This window comes from Anarhichas minor, unplaced genomic scaffold, assembly GCF_050575085.1.
Source record: "Anarhichas minor isolate MPS153535 unplaced genomic scaffold, ASM5057508v1 ptg000016l, whole genome shotgun sequence".
NCBI lineage: Eukaryota > Metazoa > Chordata > Actinopteri > Perciformes > Anarhichadidae > Anarhichas > Anarhichas minor.
Window position 1 is genome coordinate 1,073,542 of NW_027466462.1, and position 19,586 is coordinate 1,093,127.

A 19,586-nucleotide genomic window follows, 5' to 3' on the forward strand; every position below is an offset into this window, starting at 1 on the left:
TGGTTTAAAGCACCAATAAAAGGAATAAACAAGGAAGGAAATTATGGTCATATTAATCGAATGCACCAAGAGCTAAAAATTGAATGATTCTGGTATGTTCTCTACCATTTATCATATCAATGTTGGGTATTTTCACCCAAGCAATCAGATCATATCTAATTGTTTCAACACATTGTGATAACAGAAAATCACATACAAGCAAAAAGGTCCATTGACTAGAACACACAAAATTTCTAAAATTGACATTTATGAAAACTTTATGAAAATCGCATTAAAGTAAAGAAGAAACCTTGGAAACATGTTCCTCAATCAAACTTAAATATTTATTCATAAAACTCTAAGTCCCGCTACTAAAACAAAAAAAAGAAGAGTACACTTATGTAAATCTTACATCTTTCATTTTACATTTCCCCCCTCAACAAGCATTTTCACATCCCTTATGATATATAAAAAGACAAAAATATACAATGACCAAGTTTTATAGTGTCTTTGGTACAAACTATCAGTAAAGTCTTTGATTACAGCTCCCTTCATGCTCTTGAAAAAGGACCTGTGCTACTTTCCTAGGTATTAAAAACAATGTTACACATTAAGCATTTTGTTAAGAATCAACTTTCAGCTCTCAACAATGTTTTCCCAAACTCGATGCATATTGAAAAAGAGAACAGTCATTTCATGAGCAAGTGGAAGACCTTTGCGTGGTTGCGTCCAACTTGCAGATCCTTGAAAATATTCCTTTTTCCATTTATTTCCACTGAAATCTTATTCCAAACAGACACTTTTTCAACATCCCAGAATTGAATCTTAACCAACATTTACATCTAGACAAATTAAACCATTCATTTATGTTATTTCCTTAAGCTAACGGTTGTACAATGCTACTTGTTACCAGACACAAGTAACTCCAGTGATTGTATTCAAATGGCAGCCGTTTTGAACATTTAGGTTGTCACTTTATCTTAACAAGCTTAATAAACTTGAGGATCTTGGACATCAAATGGTTTAATTTAGCTAGTTACTTTGGAAACAACTTCACAACAGTTAGCTAGCAAGCTAGCTTACTTGTTAGCAAGCTACAAGCTGCCTAGCTAGTCTGGTAGCTTCCAAAAGTGAGTCAGAAATTTGTCTGGATTTTTGTTAAATTATTGCTTTTACAGTTTAAGAAACTTGAGTATTTTAAACATTTAGCGTGTTACTTTAGAAACAGTTAGCCAGATACTTGTTAGCAAGCTACTAGCCAGCTGGTAGCTCCCAATAATGAGTCAATAATCTGAATTCTTAAAATTGATTTGTTTTAATAGTTTTCTCACCGGGGAAGTTAAAAAGTTCAGATTCCTCAAGTGTGTTCACTTTTAGGGTAGAATGTTTGACCTTGGATGTTCAAAACAATTACCATTCGAATCCGTCAGTACAGCTAAAACTTGTTCCACTAGTGGGTCACATATTTAAAAGCATTTATGATTTCCATTGTTGTAAAACAAACTTTATAAGTTAAAATGACCAAATCGAAGCCTGAAAACTTAAAGTTTCGTGGGACCTCAACTGAATGGGAACTGTAATTTAAAGCATTACTGAAGACAACAAAAAATATGTAATATTGGCATATAATCTGTCTCAAGTGCTACTGGACGACCATATAAACATCTACAAAGTCAAGACGAGTCGTGACAAAAAAAACATACCACTGCTAACGGCCGAGAACCCTCTTCTATATACTTCTCCGTGTATTTTTCTGTGTACTGTGTACGATTAGAAAATGACTGACTGCATAAATAATCAAGGCACATGATGGTCATTTTAAGAATGTTTAAATTGGGGACTTAAATTTGCATTAAGTCTGACCCAAAAAAAAAAAAAGAGAAGTTCATGAACCTAAAAAGGGGAAACGAAAACCATAAATCCAACTGACAACTTTTAAGATTGTTTTTTCAAAACTTTAGACCAGTTGATTAAAAATATTCAGCGAACTCTGGGGCGAAAAAAGGTCTTAAACCTGCAGCAGTGAATATATATATATTTATGTATTTATAATCTAGTGTATATATTACATTAGTAGTGTGTGTGTGTGAGTGTGTGTGTGTGATGTGTGTGTGTGTACAGCGAGGAGACATCGCACAGCAAATCTCCTCCATTTTTCCAAAATGGTCCAGCAGCGTCACCGTACGGAGACACAGTCTCTCTTCACATAACGTTTACTTCCTTTTTCCCCAAAAAACTTTTTCAAGTCCCTCAGTTGGTCGAGAATCTGAGGCCGAGTGACGGAAATCGAGAAAGAGGAGAGAAAGAATAAAAACATTTGGTAAATAAATGATGTTAGGATACGGACATATTGTTCTGAATTACAACTCAAATAAAAGAATACGACGACAAAAATTAATAAATATAAGTTAAAAATAAATAAATATAAGTTAATGAAATGAGAAGAAAAGATAACAAACAAAAAAGGAAAGACGGACAAACTTGTGGTACCTGGCAATGATGTGTGTGACCATCCTGTCCGTGATGCCGGGACAGACCTCTTCAGCCAATCGGATGTTGCGTTCAAGCTCCTCGATGGCCAATCGCTGCTCAGAGTGCTCCTTGTGCTGCTGCTTCAACTACAAGAAGAAGAACAACATCTATCACCTGTACCTCATTTTCTACACATTCAGCCGCATTCGATTTCTTTTGGTGCATTTTTATTTTAACCACAAGATGGTGCCGTAATGTGTAAAGCACACAGAGGGGTGAGACAACGCAGGTGATACTGATTTGATGACGCCTCGTTGTGTTTGGAAATGTGCTGTGTGTGTGTGTGTGTGTGTGTGTGTGTGTGTGTGTGTGTGTGTGTGTGTGTGTGTGTGTGTGTGTGTGTGTGTGTGTGTGTGTGTGTGTGTGTGTGTGTGTGTGTGTGTGTGTGTGTATGTGTATTAACCTCAGTGAAGACAGGAGAGATGACTGTGGTCAGACTGGCAGATTTAGTCAGCTGGTCCTGACCCTGCACAGGTGAGGAAGAGGAAAAACAAGGTGAGTCCAAAATGTAAAATAGGGGACACACACACACACACACACAACTGACCGTTCCATTGAGGACTGTCCCTTCCTTCGGTGCCTTCGGTGTCTTCGGCTTACGGACGACGGTGAAAGACCACTCAGGTGAGTCGCTGTTCTCCTTATTACTGGACTCACTAATACACACACACACGAATAAAACACACACTTAGCACTGCACCATTGCACATGCAGACATGAAACAGATCAGAGCTTCCTGCTTTAAAGAAATGGAAATGAAGAGTAATGAAATTACCCGTCTGAGTCGTCGGAGCTGCTGCCGCTGTGCCCCTCCTCCTTCCACCGCCTGTACCTGTCAATCAACTCGCTGAGGTAGGACGTCTTCTTACAGTGTTTGATGATGAACTTGTGTTTTAGGAGCTCTTTGGCTGTTGGACGCTGCAGAGAGAGAAACACAAATTCACTTTAGTGTCTTTCTTTGGGAGAGAAAGATGAAGAAAGAAAGTGTCTCGCTCTGATCTTTAGTTTCTTTTTATGGTTCATTTGTTACGGAAGAGAGGTGCTTTCTGTCCACCAGGGGGCAGCGAAACGCAGCTACAACCACACAGTAAAGGACATGAAAACACATTGATGTGACTCAAACCTCGTCACCTAAATTACAAAGAATTTAATTGAATTTACAGGATGACTAACAACAGAACAAATGACAAAGAATATTGAAGAAAAAAAAAACAGGGAACCGTGAATAAAAAACAATAAAAATATTAAGGTTTATAGCTCAAAATCTCATTCCTTATACTTCCTGTATAATAACAAGATGTTGGTATTTGATATATTTATTTAGTTATTTTTTCAGCTGTAACATTTTTGAACAATTCATTGTTTTTGCCAGACTGACTAGTAAAAGCAAACTGTAAAAGTGTGTAAAGCGTGTTAAACCAGTACTGGAAGAAGTATTTAGATAATTTCCCGAAAACATGTTCCGAACATCGGGGTCGGGCTCCTCCTGAGATGATTAACGGGAGAAAAGAAGAAAGTAATCTAATCTGTTTTCTTTATTTAGATTTTTCTGTGATAATTTGGGACTCAAAAAGTTATTTATGTGAGAAACGTAGAGGTGAAATGTCTCTTTGGTGGAACTGAAACATGACAAGGGGGCCCAAACTCTAGTTTATTTTAAGGGCCCGTAAGGTGTTTAATATTTCAAAGATGTGCAGAAAATAGAAATACCAGCGTAAAGGACCGAAAAATGCCCCGTAAAATGCATAAAACTGTACAAAACACATTTATTTTTGCTTGAAAAAGTGTCACAACAATGATTTAAAAAGGGGAAAAAGATCCTTTTGAAGATCTAATAATAAAATAAGAATGCAGTCTGAATTCACTCTCATCGAGCAGTGGTTTGTGTGTCTTACGAAGGTTGGGTCCTTGTTGAGGCACGCCTCGGTGAACTCCTTGAAGCTCTTGGAGAAATCTCCGCTCAGCGTCGGAGGAGGAGACTTGGGGATGTGGAACAGCACTCGCATGGGATGCATGTCGGAGTTCGGGGGTTCACCCTTGGCGAGCTCGATGGCCGTGATGCCCAGCGACCAAATATCGGCCTGGAGAGACAATTAACACACACACACACACACACACTGTTACTACAGACAGTTGGCAATCAAACTCTGAATCTGAATATACTAATAGTTTCAGATACTATTTTGTTACAAACTAAAGTTTATTCCTAATAAGTAGTGAAACAAAATAATTCAAACACACACAGACCGTCAGACGTTACACATGCACACAGGTTGAATGTCACATTGTTTCAACTTGCTCCAATGACCATGTGGCAGCCCAGGTAAGACACACACACACACACACACTAGTTCAGGGTCACATTACAACAGGATGCTAAGTCACTGTTTGACTGTTAACTCTGCCGGCTCCATGACTGTTACACACTGAACATATGGTAGTCTGTAGCCGCGCACGCGTACAAAAATGTACAAAATATATTCGTGGTTGAAAAGTAGCAGCTTAAAAAACAACAGAAAATGAAGTAAAAACAGAGCCAATGAAATACCGTCAGTAAGTAGCTTTCAGGTGTTTTCAGGTACAAGGTACGTTTTACTGCTGCTAAACTCACATCATTGATAAAAACTACAGCAACCATCCGTTGTAGTGAATTACTGAGGCTTTAAGAAAAACTACACATGTGTGACACGTTGTTAAAGATGCATAGTAGAGACGGACTAACACAGTTTTTGGTCTTTTCTTTTTTACGCACATTTGTTTTAATTTTTGTCAAACTGTCAGTACATCCGTCAATAGCAAAGATAAAATAATTAGTTGGTACAACAAATGGATAACGACAACATCTTAAGTTGTTTCTCCATCTTGATTTGTTCCGTTTGAGCTGAGAAACAACATGACGCGTACATTACAAAGTAGAACAATTTGTTGTGGATACATAAATAAATATATATAGATATATAATCCCCATTAAAACACACAGACATGAATCAAACCACAGAGTACACACACCCTAATGGTATTACCGTATTTCCAAAACACGCCAAACCACAAACTTGTATTGACGTAAACAAAGACAAAGACAGAGAGAGCGAGGAGACGTCACCTTGTTATGTCATTTGAATGAAAAGACGTTTGTTTGCTTTGTCATTGGGTATCACATCCAACTATTTAAAGCAGCCTTTTTACTTTTGTGCGCGTTTGAGTGCAGCAGGTGCAGCTATGAATGCGGGAGGGTTTGATGCGGCTTATTGGCATTTCATTTGAGACGAGGGAATCCCCTCCACAGTCAAAACATTACGAGGATGGATTTGAGGTCTAAAAACTGTATTATCTCAGAAGTCCAGACTACTTGACACGGTGGGAGTTTCCTATTAAGATGCAAAGAAAACGCTGTGGAAACAATGCAAACGACCTCAAAGCCAGACACAACATCAAGCCCACGTGGCGGAGGTTGCTACAGCGACATGCAAAACAATGGCGCGCGGTGTGACGGCAACAGAGGATATAAAGCCATAAAGTGAAGCATGAAGCCAGACGAGCAGTTTAACGACGAGGGAAGTTTGTTTGTGCCGACGAGTGCAAATGCAGAAGTTTAACGCGAATGAACACACAGAGAAGAGTGCAAAAATAAACACGTACTGGTGGTGGAAGTACTGTTTTGAGGTACTTGTACTTGAGTATTTCAATTTCATCTTACTTTAAACTACATTTCAAAAGGGAAATATAGTTATTATATACATGCATCTCTCAGCTTTAGGTACTTTACAGATTCAGATACAGAATAACATCGACTAACACATGAAGTAAGTAAGAACATCGATAAAATATAAGACTTTATTGATCCTGATGGGAAATTCAAAAGCTTCCCAGCAGGATATAAAGTAATTAAAATGAGCTCCACCGTTCCTAGTTGCAACATTAAAGTGATGGCTTTGGAAGTAGCGCTACGCTACTACAATCCGTAACGAGTTAGCTAGGTATGCTAACTTCAGCAGCTTACGTTAGCGCAGACAAACGCACCGTTTAATACATTTATTTCACTTTTGCTTGCAAAGACATGAATAAAGATGCAACCATAAAAAAGTCTTTGAATGCATGAAGATGTAACTAGTTACAGTTGCTCAGCTATGATTGGACAATTAAGGTTTTAGAGGAGGGGTTTAGCAAAAAAAAGAAAAAATGTATAGGAGCTAAAGGCGACTAAAACACGTTGCAACCTCCGGCAGCTTTAAGGTGCTGAAGAAGGTGCTACGGTGACGGGAGTCTTACCTTGGAGTCGTAGGCGGACTGCTGGATGACCTCGGGCGCCATCCAGAACGGCGTTCCCACGAAGGTTTCCCTCTTGATCTGCGTGTCCGTCAGCTGACCGGCCACCCCGAAGTCCGCCAGCTTCACCTGGCCGTGCTCCGACAGCAGCACGTTGGCAGCTACCGACGGATTAACAACATCGTTATGACGAGCTTTGGCTCAAAATAAAGGCGCGTTTCATGCGATAGCTAATGTTTTACATATATTTTATGGTTTTATCAGTTTTAAATATGACTTTAGCCTCACTGATTGGCTAAAGTAAAACACAACAACAAAGAGTAATTGTATATTAAAGTGCCACACTAAATCACTGGACTGATACCAATAAGGCGAGGAAGAATAATCTAAGAGCAGCTGATCTTTGTACCTTTGATGTCTCTGTGGATCTTCTTCTCAGAGTGCAGGTAGTCCAGACCCTTCAGGATCTCCTTCAGCATGGTGGCAATCTGGGACTCATCAAACGGACCCGCCCGAAGCTACACACACACACACACACACACACACACACACACACACACACACGGATATAAAACACTCACTTGACATGCCGGAGGCTGCACGTAGGAACTCAGACACACCTTGTTCAGTTTAATTCAAGACAAGACTGACAATTAGGCAACAAGCTGGCAAGCTTGTTGCCCTGTGTCGACTCTTTTGACAGTAAAACACACCAAAAATGTCACCGTCAACTTCCAAAATGGCTGTTATTAGAATAAACTGATCACATATTGTGAATCTTTAATAGTTACTTTACTTTTAAATGATTTAAACTTCTTGACAGCTTTTAGAGCTGCAGTTCTTTTGGCAAGTAAATGATGTTCAGGGAAAGAATGAGGTGATTATAAACCATTCTTTGCATTTAATTCATATCTATTTCCAACTTATAGATATCCATCCAAAATGACTCAGAAAGTTTCATGTTTTTAATGTGAGGAGCACTTCTCTGAGGAAATGCTGAAACTTATTCACTTCATGACGTTTTATTTTCTTATTATTGGACTAAATTAGATCAATAAATGTTAAAACTCACCAAGTCGAGCGCTGAACCTCCACCCAGATACTCCATAATAATCCATAGTTTACTGCCCTGAAACAAGAGACAACGCAAAATTAACCCAGAGATTATTAATTCATCACATGTTGCTGTGTGTACATTTCAAACCTATAAATCCTTCAGATTAACTTTGATTTAATGAGCAATGAGAGGATGCTGGAGACACGTTCCACACTCCATCGGTGGAAAGTAACAAAGCACATTTACTCAAGTACTGCACTTAAGTACAATTTTGAGTTACTTCTACTTTACTTGCCACTTATACTACAACAATGGGAGGTTTTTTTGTATTTTATACATACAATTATTATACATCAGTGAGACTTTATTGATCCCCAAAGTAATTAAAATCTGCAACATTAAAGTGATGAACACATTAATGAATCAATAACTATAATCCAGTAATAAAATGGATATTATTCTGCATGACTTTTGGCGCTTTAAGTATATTTGGACTCTAATACTTTTACTCGTAGCAGAGTATTTCTACAGTGTGGTAATACTACTTTTACAGATATTATTAGTGTATTAGTGTATTAGTATTTACCTTCAGATAGGAGCCGAAGTACTTGGTGATGTACGGACTGTCGCACTGACTCAGAACGGTGATCTCCTGCTGGATGTCCTCGATCTCGTCCTCAGCCTCCTCCAGATCTATCGTCTTTATGGCAACTACGCTCTGAGTACGGTTATCGATTCCTTTGAATACCTGCAGGAGGAGGAGGAGGAGGAGGAGGAGGAGGAGGAAGGAGAGGAGGAAGAGTGAAATCGGGAAAGGAAAGAAAATAGTAAGAAATGAAAGATGGTCAAAAAGAGAAGCAGAAAAATATATATAGTAAAAACTTTAACAATTAATCAGATAACCTTATAAAATGAAATATGAACTATAACACACACACACACACACACACCTCTCCAAAAGATCCTTTTCCAATGCGATCCAATTTAGTGAACAACTCCTCCGGATCAATCTGAGAACTCTGAGAGGAGGAAGAGGAGAGGAGACGAGGAGAGAAGAGGGGATGAAGAAAGAAGAAGAGGAAAGGAAACAAGGAGAGGAGAAGAAGAGAGTAAATGAGGAGAGATGAGAGGGGACAAGGAGAAAAGAAAAGAGAGGAAACAAGGACAGGAGAGACAGACGGGAATTGATTAATCATTTTTATATTTACACAATAATTAAAAAATGTACGTAAAGTTTATAGAATATACACATATAGAATACATTATGTAAAGTCCACAAAAATATAATTAAAGCTGCGTTTCGATCACTTTCTCAGCAACTTTGACTCTGATTTACACACACACACACACACACACACACACACACACACACACACACACACACACACACACACACACACACACACACACACACACACACACACACACACACACACACACACACACACACACACACAACCTCACAAAAACACAGAAGGAAGCAGGCATGACAGTTAAAGATAACAGGAACTAAACACACACAACTTATCTCTGAAGGCTTTCCACTGACTTGCATTCGTTTCCTAAACTTTGTTGCTTGTAAAACTCTTAAAGGCCGTGTGAGTTTACAGGAACAAACGTCGTCAATGTGAATCTCACGTTTCCTGCCTTTTAAATTAAAAACATCTTCCGTCACATTTCAGCTCGTCACGTCTACAGCTTCAAAGAAAAACACTTCTGAAGAGGAACTGCTGAGAGGATTTTAATGTGATGCTTTCTGATTTGTTCTGGCGTCAGAGGAAATGTCACAAGATCACTGAAATGAAAAGGGTTCTTTCTCTGGGGAGCATGAATGAGTTTGGTTTCTGTGTGCACGACTGAAACGTTTTGTTTTTACTAGCAAAGGAAAGTGAAAACTTGCTAAATGAAACTTTCAGTCGTGATTGTTTGAAGGTTCAAACGTTTAACCCTCTGAGCCCCAAAACCCACCGGGGGGGTTAAAAGCATGTTTTAATTAAACAATTGCTGTCCACTGATTATTTGGAGTGTGTGGCTACATGTTACATATTGCATCTTAAAACTGCAATAACGGACACACACACACACACACACACACACACACACACACACACACACACACACACACACACACACACACACACACACACACACACACACACACACACACACACACACACACACACACACACACACACACACACACACACACACACACACACACACACACACACACACACACACACACACACACCTCAAGAATTGCTTGGATGAACATTAAATAAACACACCCACAGACGTGTATGATATTCCTGCGATGCTGGTTGAGTTTCCTCTCACTCTGAACTAAAAAAAGAAACACACACACGGTGACCACAACGTTGCCACACCCAGTCAGCAAACAGTGGTTACTGTCTGCTGATACTTTTAGCTCATTGCAGAGAGACGGAGAAGCAAAGACGCGAGACAGTGAGAGCAGAATAAAATAAACTCACAATACGATGAGATAAAAAGCATAACAGCAGCAACTTTAATCATGACATGGAACTGAAGGCAATTACCTTTAAATGTGTTTAAATGTTCTAGTTTCACAAAGATTTAGCTGAGATGCAACAGTTTGAACATAACTTAAAAAGCCATAAACCGTCACAACAACACTCAAGGGTTAAAATAAAGTTTGAATGAATCTGTAACAGATTGGTTGAACGGTCAGAAGCATTGGTAGTTCATCGTCAGTCGACAGAGGAGGGTTTTAACATAATAGGAACAAGGTCTTCGTACCATTAATTCGTGGCATGGCTTTATGTTTTCATAATATAACGTCAGTATTTGGTCCTCATCTTTCACACATTACCACCAAGAAAATGAACCAAAAACATCCTTTAATTTCTCCTTTGCGTTTGTCATCCTGGGAAAATGTAACCGCACGCTGCTATGATTCACCTCGAGGCAATAAGGAAGTTAAGTAATCGTCCATCTAGATATCAATTATGTCATAATTTGATAAGCAACGATGGGGCTTCCCCAGCGGACTACGAACTCCCTCATCACAACGGCGATTATTAAACAAAGAAAACACATCATTTGTTGTTAATATATTTGTTATATATCGTGAACCTTCAGATCATAGAAAAGAAACACCGAAATCAAACAATCGTTTATTGTCGCCAAACTCGAGACTCCAAAACCGTGGTCCACCAACCAATGGGTGACGTAATGGTGACAACGTCCACTTCCTGTACACAGTCTGTGTTTACCATGTTCACTACATTGGTATAGCTGGTTAGCGTGCTAACTAGCACCAAACACAAAGTACAGCTGAGGCTGATGGGAATGTCGATAAAGTTTCTTTCAGTGAAAATTCTACATGGTTGCATTATATTTCTTATTCCAATTTATGTTCCCAAAATACATCCTGAGAAGTGCTTTCATATTTATGCAATATTTATATTTATTTAATGCAATAAAATCAGCAAGACATGAAATTAATTGAGGCGTTTCTCAACAAAAAATACCTCCAATATCAGGAACATTTGACTTGTGAAAGTATAAGGAGTATAAATACTAATAAGCCTCAAAGATGAAATAACAGATTCAAGAGGGATTATATAAAGCTGAGAGGTTACTCTTTGACCTTTCTGTAACAACAACAGAGACGGAAGTTAAACATTCAACACTCGCTCAATCATTACAGACCACTTCTGTTGTTTAGTAGATCAATTCTGTGATTCCAGTCGAGGAGCAGAAACTGTAAAAACGACACAAAAAAAACACGCTTCTAGTCAATGATTCACTGACGGTTTTATAATCAGTAAAACAACTGTTTGACACGCCGTCTGGGAATTTTAATTTTTTAGCGTATCAGTTACAATAGTGTAGTTCAATGAGAATCACACAAATGCAAACAAACCTACTTTCCAGATATAAAAAAGCTGTTTGGCGTTAATGTTTAACCGAAGCCACAATGTCAAGAGAGGATATGGATCACGTTGCTCACTCTCGATAAAGCCTTACGCCGTAAATCACCCAGAAAGTGTTTAAATATCTACGAGGAGAAGCAGGAAGCGTGTTGCGTCTTCACTGTGCATCCATTAACCTGAACAAGCTGTTAGATAACTAACCAGCCAGCAGGATCACTGGACACAAAACACAGCAAAAATGTTACATGAATGAGTTTCTTTTTCACTCTGTCTTCAGAGGTTTTATGTAAAGTGCTTTTAATTGCCTTTTTGTTGAAATGTTCTATATAATTAAACTTGTCTTGTAAAAAAGAATATGGTGATTGTTGTTAGGGTAAGAACCACAACAGAGACAGGTGGCAGGCTAGATAGCTAACCAGGGCTGCTGTTCGGCTCATTTCATCTGTAACTAATGTAGCATTAAAGCATGGCGGCATTAGAAAGCTAGCTAACTAGCCAACTGTCCAGTAGTTAGCAAACTAGCTTGCATTAAAGCATGGTGGAATTACCAAGCTAGCTAACTAGCTAGCTGTCCACTAGTTAGCTAGCTTGATAATTCCACCATGCTTTAATGCTACACTGGTTCCAGAAAATGAGCCGAACAAAGTTGTCACTCGTGTGTTGATGGCTTTTCTACGCCGTGACAAGAGTGTGTGAGTGAAGCATACAGTTCTTAAATTGTACTCATTCACTCTGCAACACAGAAAATAAGCAAATCATCATATTAAAAGGAGCCAAATAAATATCTTTTGGCTTGATGAATATTAGCACGTAGCTCCAAGCGGCCGCTAAGTCCACACTTATTTGTACTTTTATTGAGATTTCAAATTTGAAACCTGCAACAAGGATTCATTCATTCCACAGTCAGATTATTTGTTCAGAATGTCGATTCATGTAAAAGGTCAAATTGTCCTGATTTCTGTCTTTCACAAGGTACGTTAGTTTTTTTCCCATTTGGCTAATTTTCCAAACAATTTCAAGCCACTGCTCATTCTCTGGGGGAAACAACTTTAACTTTTGCTTCGGCTTATAAAGTCTCAGAGACACATTACAGCACATTTTACATCACGTTAGCCTGAATTTAAATGCAGACAGAAGATTTAAATATTGACAGAGTTTAAATGGTGATAAGGGAAACAGCGGTGAGAGAAGTCAGCTTCAGGTCAAAGCTACAAAGACAGAAAGAAGCAGAGTGGGAAGGTGAAGGGAAGTGAAGGGAACATGCAAACATTCAGCTGCATTCAGGAAAACTTGGACGCGACTGTGGAAACTCTGTGTGCGATTAAGAGAGTGAGAGAGAGCGAGAGATCCATGTTTTTACTAACAAGTGGTGTCCAAATATCCAACCAAAAAGGGGTTCAAAGGTCACAGCTGCTGGAGGAGGAAGTACAAACACAACATTCTCAAAAATGACCTTTGCAAAGTCGCATCATGTGAACATCTCACCGCTCTTCAAACATTTCCTGTTTCGTTTCAAGTCGACAAACATGACATGATGTGTTGAGTCATTCAACAGGAGAGCTCTTAAAGACACATCAACGCCCTTTTGTTTTGTTTTAATTGATGAGTTACAAAAACAATTTTTTTCATAATTATTAAAGAAATTCCACTTGCGTTTTTCTTTTTCAAGATTTATGTCACAATAACTGTGTTATTCTGCACTAAAGACATGCTTGAGTTCTCTCTACTTCCAGCCATGATTGTTCTGTTTCCATAGAGGTGCAGGACTTTATACTGCAGAGCAAATCAAGACCACAGGGAGAAAACTCTAGTAAACAAACAGTAAACAATGGCCATTGCAATTTCCTGACAAAACACAAAAATGCACCGATCAATCGGCCACCAGACGAAACCGGCTTGCTGTCAGTCTCTAAAATGTTTTTAGCCCGTCATATGTAAACACATGCCGCATGGCAGTTTGATGTCGGCACACAGCGGCACAGATGGTAAAGTATCACACACACGCCGTCAATATAGTCGTAAAAAAAAAAAGGCGTGGAGGAACAAGCTTAAAAACAAGGTTTAGACAACAAGAAGGTTCTGTAACTTTGACAAATCCATTTTCTCCAAAACTGCGGCAATTTGTTATTATCAACATATAATTGAATTTCAGTTTTCTATGAAAGAAAAGTTACAAAAACCTCTGTGTATGCTGTAAATTATAGTTTCTAGAAATAGGCAAAAATCTGAAAAAGCTGAGTCGGAATTTGGCTACAGAACAAAAGCACCAAATTATTAATTTATTATCCCGTAAGTAGAAGAAATGCAGCAATAGCACAATAAAGAAGCTGGAACTAGGATGTGTGTTTGGTAGTTGTGCTTGAAAAAGGGCAATTCATTATCAAAATGTTTGCCGATTTACTTTCTTTGGAGACGAATCAACTAATCGTTTCAGCTGAAATTTGAACCAAAGATAAATCAGTGTCTTAAATCATTTAATTAGTTAATTAGCGGATGCTTTTCTTTGAAATCGAACATGATGACGACCGTGATCGTGAGTGAAACTGGCGACTTTGACTCAATCGGACTCGACAGATGTGTGACGTGACATGTTGTTGAAAGTCTGTCCAATAAGAAGGAGCCTCTGGTGTAGGAAAATGTAAACAAACCAGAATAAATAAAATGCTATGATTCAGACCACAGAAAGACTGACTCACTACCGAAGCCAAAACCAAAGAAGCAGCTGATTATTTCTCACCCAGGAACACAACAGAAGTCTCTTTTAAGTGTCAGTCTGGTGGAGCCGGTGATTGTGTCATGAAAGAGAAGAAGAAGAAAAGGACACTCCCCGTCTCTGTCGACACACCTGCAGAGCTTCCATGCAATGTCTGGAAAACAACCTGCCAGCGCTGCACCCGTTCACGTCAGAGTGGCAGACTGATTTACTACGGGAACTTTTCACACCAGATGTCAGGAAAGCTTCAGCTGAAACTAAAAAAGTATGCCCTGCAGGAGTCAGTTCATCAGGGAAACAGGACGTTTACATTACAGTCATTTAGCAGACGCTTTTATCCAAAGCGACTTACAATTCAGATTGTATCGCATTTCTACACCGTAGGCACAGCTACGGGAGCAATTTTGGGGTTAAGTGTCTTGCTCAAGGACACATCGACATGCGACTAGTGGAGCCTGAGCCGGGGATCGAACCGCTGATCCTCTGATTGAAGGACGGCCCTGCTATCCACTTCGCCACAGTCGCCTTTAGAGTCAGATGGACCATAAAGCAGGGTATGCTTCAGGGCGGGGCTACACGGTGATTGACAGGTTGCTACCAGAGACGTAGTCCCTTTTGGGAGTAGTCTGTGTTTTCGTTTTACAACTCTAAACCTTTCACACCGTTTTCCCTTCATGAAAATTGTAACATTTTGGTCGCGTGACAATTTAAATACTCAGCATTTGGTTGTCCATAGCTCCACCCTCTTGTGTCACTTCTGGTTTAAAAAAACACCAAGATGGTGACGGCCAAAATGCCAAACTCAAGGCTTCAAAATCGCAGTCAACAAACCAGTGGGTTCGAATCAGAAAATGTGATTATTTTCATTTGTGTAAAGAAATAAAATAATTCACACGAGAGTTTACAAAAACCCTGATTTAAGGTTATTACTTATAGACAGTTTCTGCAGGTTGTGCAACTCCAACAGAATAAAATATTGGTTATCTGCAGATACACAATATCAAGACTTATTTTGGAACCAGGGTCAAAAGACTTGATCAGGACATTCCTAACCTTCTTAATTGACTATCTTTTCTCTGTCAGAGAGGAAATAGCCGACTAAAAATAGCATTCAGAACATCACGGGACAATAAAACAATTAGATAAGCACCAATGAAAACATGTTCACATGTGCCTGATGATGTGGAGTCATTTCTGAGGGTTTCCCATAAGCGGCCAGGACATCGTGAACCAATTAAGGAATAAAAGTCTCATTAAACGCCGTCAGATCAGCTGTAGACGACAGAGTCATCGAGTACTTTCCTAGTGTCACCTCAGTCCATCGGTTAAGCTCATAGATAGATATAATAGATTATATTTTACTTAGAAACAGAAGGAACTTAAAAGCATCATAATTTAACTGAACGGAACCTTCGTTTGTTAGCCATTAGCGATGCTGCTAACGTTACCAGCTTCTCCTGTTAATTTATCAAAAACAAGAGATCGTCATTTATGTTTTTCTAGTCGTCGGTCTCTGATAATGTCCCACTGTGAACAACAAATTGAAATTGATAGGAGACTGTGAGGAGGACTGTGTTTTATGTTGTACTGCTCCTAAAAAAACAGCAAATCCTCATATTTGAAAACGCTTTGATCAGCAAAAAACAACGATGGAACCTGATGAGTAATTGATTTTTATGAGCCAATGTAGACATTTGAGTTCCTGCAGTCTTTGAAACACGAATCTCTCAAATTTGGTCATAAAATACAGGATCTTTCTACTAGAAAACTAACAACTGCAACACTCTTTCAATAGTCGGCCTTCTCTGTCTAATGTAGCACTTCTGCTAAATTTTCTCTAAAGGGTAGATGTTCATAAAAATGTTCATAAAAGTTTAATAATTTCTGGTGGCGCTGGCAGAGGCGGTCTGTATTTCAGGCTTGGCGGTCCGCCTCCGCTTAAATTACACTGTGGGAAACCCTGAAAGATCATAAGTTCGAGGCAGCAAAATGTTACAGTGTTGAACAATAAATGTTTTATTCTTAACAGACTGTAAAAGCATTGTAAATAACTGAGTCGTGATGAGGGCATAGTTTTGAAATTACATCAGAAAAATACAAAAAGGATGTGAAGACCAGCATCTGTAATATCTGGTATCGGTGAGGGTTTCTTGAACAAGTGAAGTGTTGGGATTTCACAACAGCACAGTGTCATCCATTGATAAGAAAAAACTGAGGCGTCTTTTGAGATTATAGCAGCTTTAAGTTACCAGAGGAAGTGGTTAAGTTTCCAAATTTACAAGGTTACTTGTACAACAGGGTTTTGCAACGAAATACAGTTTGTGGTCACATCTTGGTACATCAGAAAAACACAAGAAAACTAAGTTAGCCTGAGGAAAGAAGCTACTCTGTAGTCTGGTGGTACAGCAGCTGATACTTCTGTATCTCTTTCCAGATGGCAGCAGGGTTTAAACAGGCCGTGGCTGGGTGAATAGTGTCTTTAAATATCCAATGGGCTCTTCGCAGGCACCCCTCGTCACCAATATCACTTGGTAGACGCGTACCAATGATGATTCAATCACCGACTGTGAAGACAGTTTGTATTGTTTCCAGTCAGGAAACATTACAGCACTTGCTTATGTACTTAGAGAGTAACTTTAGGAGTATTACGGGGACAGCTTTAGAGATATTTACACCATAATGTTACTATAAAGCCAGTTTGTAGTGCTAAAGTCAGGTTTGAAGTACTTCAGGAGTAGTACAGAGACATGTATACCACAATGTCACTAAAAACTCATTTGGAGACTTCGTCGGTGCTCAGCCCTAACTAAAAAATAAACATGAAACTGTCACCATTAGTCAGCATTGCACAACACTTCCCACAAGGCACCATCGGTCTTCCTGGCAGGTACAACAGACTTGTGTATATATTCCTGTCAGCCTCGGCGCTGCAGCAGCTGCTGCCGTGGTGTCAGGTGTGTGTGTATGTGTGTGTATTTAACAAGCCTTTGACACCATTACCGCCATGCCCACCTGGGGCGAACAGAGCCGGCAGAGCGAGTGCACCGACAGCCAGTCCCACAGGTAGACACACCTGAAAGCCAGCCAAACAGGAGGCCGAATGGAGGCTTATAACTCACCCTGCACACCTTGTTGAGGAGACAGAAACTACAGATTCACCTTCAATACGCAACAAGGTGACCCTAGAATAAACGTTAAGTCTTATCATACCAGTCCAATGTCAAACCAATAATCTAACAAAAGATATTAGTCCATTATGAGTATTACTATAGGTCAATAAAGGAGTATCACACAGTATCGTCTGAGGGCAGTCTAATTATAACTCATATAAAAACAGATAAAGATACCGAGCCATAAATACGCCTAAAATAAGCTCTCAGACACAATGAGTCACTGTGGGAATATTACAGGGATAACATCACACTCAAGAGCCATTTTATAATAAGACAACGACCCAAAAGTGCCAAAAAAAGTCACTACGATGTCAGTATGGGGTTCCACAGACACACAATGAGCAAATAAAGGAATATTTTAAGAGATGTAAACACCAGAAAGTCGGTGTGAACTCAACATGGAGCACAAAAGTCACATTAAAACTGTAAAAACAAAAAGGACTGTAGAGACTATAGAGCTTTTCTAGTCTTCAAACCAGTCAAAGCGCTTTAACACACGTCATCATCCATCCATTGACACCCATTCATACACTGATGACAGGTATCAGTCACTAGGAATATTTCAGAGACTTCTAAAGAGATATAAACACAGGAAAGCCGCTAAAACGTCAGTACGGACGACCGAAACCACATCATAAGTCACCATTTGAACAGTAAAGGGACATCTTAAAGGGTTAAACACTACTAGGTCACTATAATGACATCTTAAGAGATATTAACACCACAATGACACTAACAACTCAGTTTAGAGCACTAAACTTATGTTTGAAGTAACTTTAGGAGTATTACTACACCTTACTGTCACTATAAACTCAGTTTAGAGTACTAAAAACACATTTGAAGTAACTTTAGGAGTATTACAGATACATCTTTAGAGATATTTACACAATAATGTCACTATAAACTCAGTTTAGAGTACTAAAGTCACGTTGGAAGTTACTTTAGGAGTGTTGGTACACCATAAACTCGGTGTGGAGCGCCACATGTTACATAAGGAGCTTCTTAAACAACACCACGGTGACTTTTCTTCAGACTGGAGACAGAGAACCGTTCGCTCGAGCTCACAAACCTCCTTTGAGTTCAGTTCAAACGTCACACAGAAACACGATACAAATGTATCTAAATGTATCGGAAACGGCCTGTAGTTGCACAATTACACCCCCCCCCCCCCCCTCCCTCCCTCCACTTCATGATAAACTGGTTCAGTTCGCTCCCAACGACGACAGAAACACACCAAACAACCTTTACGAACTAATCCACCACCGAGTGCACCTTTCTGCTCACCTGCATACCAGGAACTTCCATGGTTTACTCCTCCAGGTGTGTGTTTTCTTCTTCTTCTTCTTCTTCCCCTTCTTCTCCTTCTTCTTCTCTTGATTCCTGCTTTCTTTCTACCTCCTCCTCCTCGAGAGAAAAAATAAACTCCAAAAAGAAATTAGGTTTAACTTCGACGAAGAAAGTGGAGGAGATGTATCCGATAAGAAGAAAAAAAACAGGGCGGTGTGTTTTTGCAGTAGAAAAAAGAGAGAAATGAGAAAACTACAAAACACGACCTGTTGAGAGTCTCTGCAGCAGCAACACATAAAAAGAAGTGTTGAGCAAAACGAGGAGGATGACGAGGGGTTACTGCCTACTTCAGGGGAGGAGCCACAGAGTAGTAAATGACAGTTTTTATACACGAGGAAGTCTACTGACACCTTGTGTTGATATACTGGCAGCACTTGAAGGGGAAAAAATAATGTATATATATATTTAATATATTATATATAATATTCTATATATATTAATATATATTTGTATTAATATATGTATATATATATAGATGTTATATAAACACCTACACATACATGCATGTACAGTACACACACATGCATACATGCATACATACATACATACATACATACATGCATATGTACATACACGCATACACACATATATATACATGTACA

At 39.1% G+C, this 19,586-nt stretch overlaps 1 protein-coding gene across 3 annotated transcripts; it reads right to left on the reverse strand.

The window, feature by feature from the left end:
- Positions 1 to 301: 301 nt before the first annotated feature.
- Positions 302 to 19,230, reverse strand: LOC142950750 (serine/threonine-protein kinase 26-like). 3 transcript variants are annotated; one of them, XM_076092348.1, is made up of 14 exons: positions 18,922 to 19,230; positions 11,528 to 11,579; positions 10,123 to 10,177; positions 8,785 to 8,853; positions 8,421 to 8,582; positions 7,850 to 7,906; positions 7,187 to 7,295; positions 6,781 to 6,938; positions 4,407 to 4,592; positions 3,287 to 3,429; positions 3,059 to 3,167; positions 2,915 to 2,977; positions 2,470 to 2,597; positions 302 to 2,245 (listed from the first exon to the last, which is right to left on the reverse strand). In XM_076092348.1, the coding sequence occupies exons 6-14, from the start codon at positions 7,883 to 7,885 to the stop codon at positions 2,230 to 2,232; spliced, it is 948 nt and encodes a 315-aa protein (XP_075948463.1). In that variant the 5' UTR covers positions 7,886 to 7,906; positions 8,421 to 8,582; positions 8,785 to 8,853; positions 10,123 to 10,177; positions 11,528 to 11,579; positions 18,922 to 19,230; the 3' UTR covers positions 302 to 2,229. The 3 variants fall into 3 exon arrangements, with proteins under 3 accessions (XP_075948463.1, XP_075948464.1, XP_075948462.1); XM_076092349.1 differs by lacking the exon at positions 10,123 to 10,177; XM_076092347.1 differs by lacking the exons at positions 10,123 to 10,177; positions 11,528 to 11,579 and having other exon boundaries at positions 18,922 to 19,225.
- Positions 19,231 to 19,586: the final 356 nt, after the last annotated feature.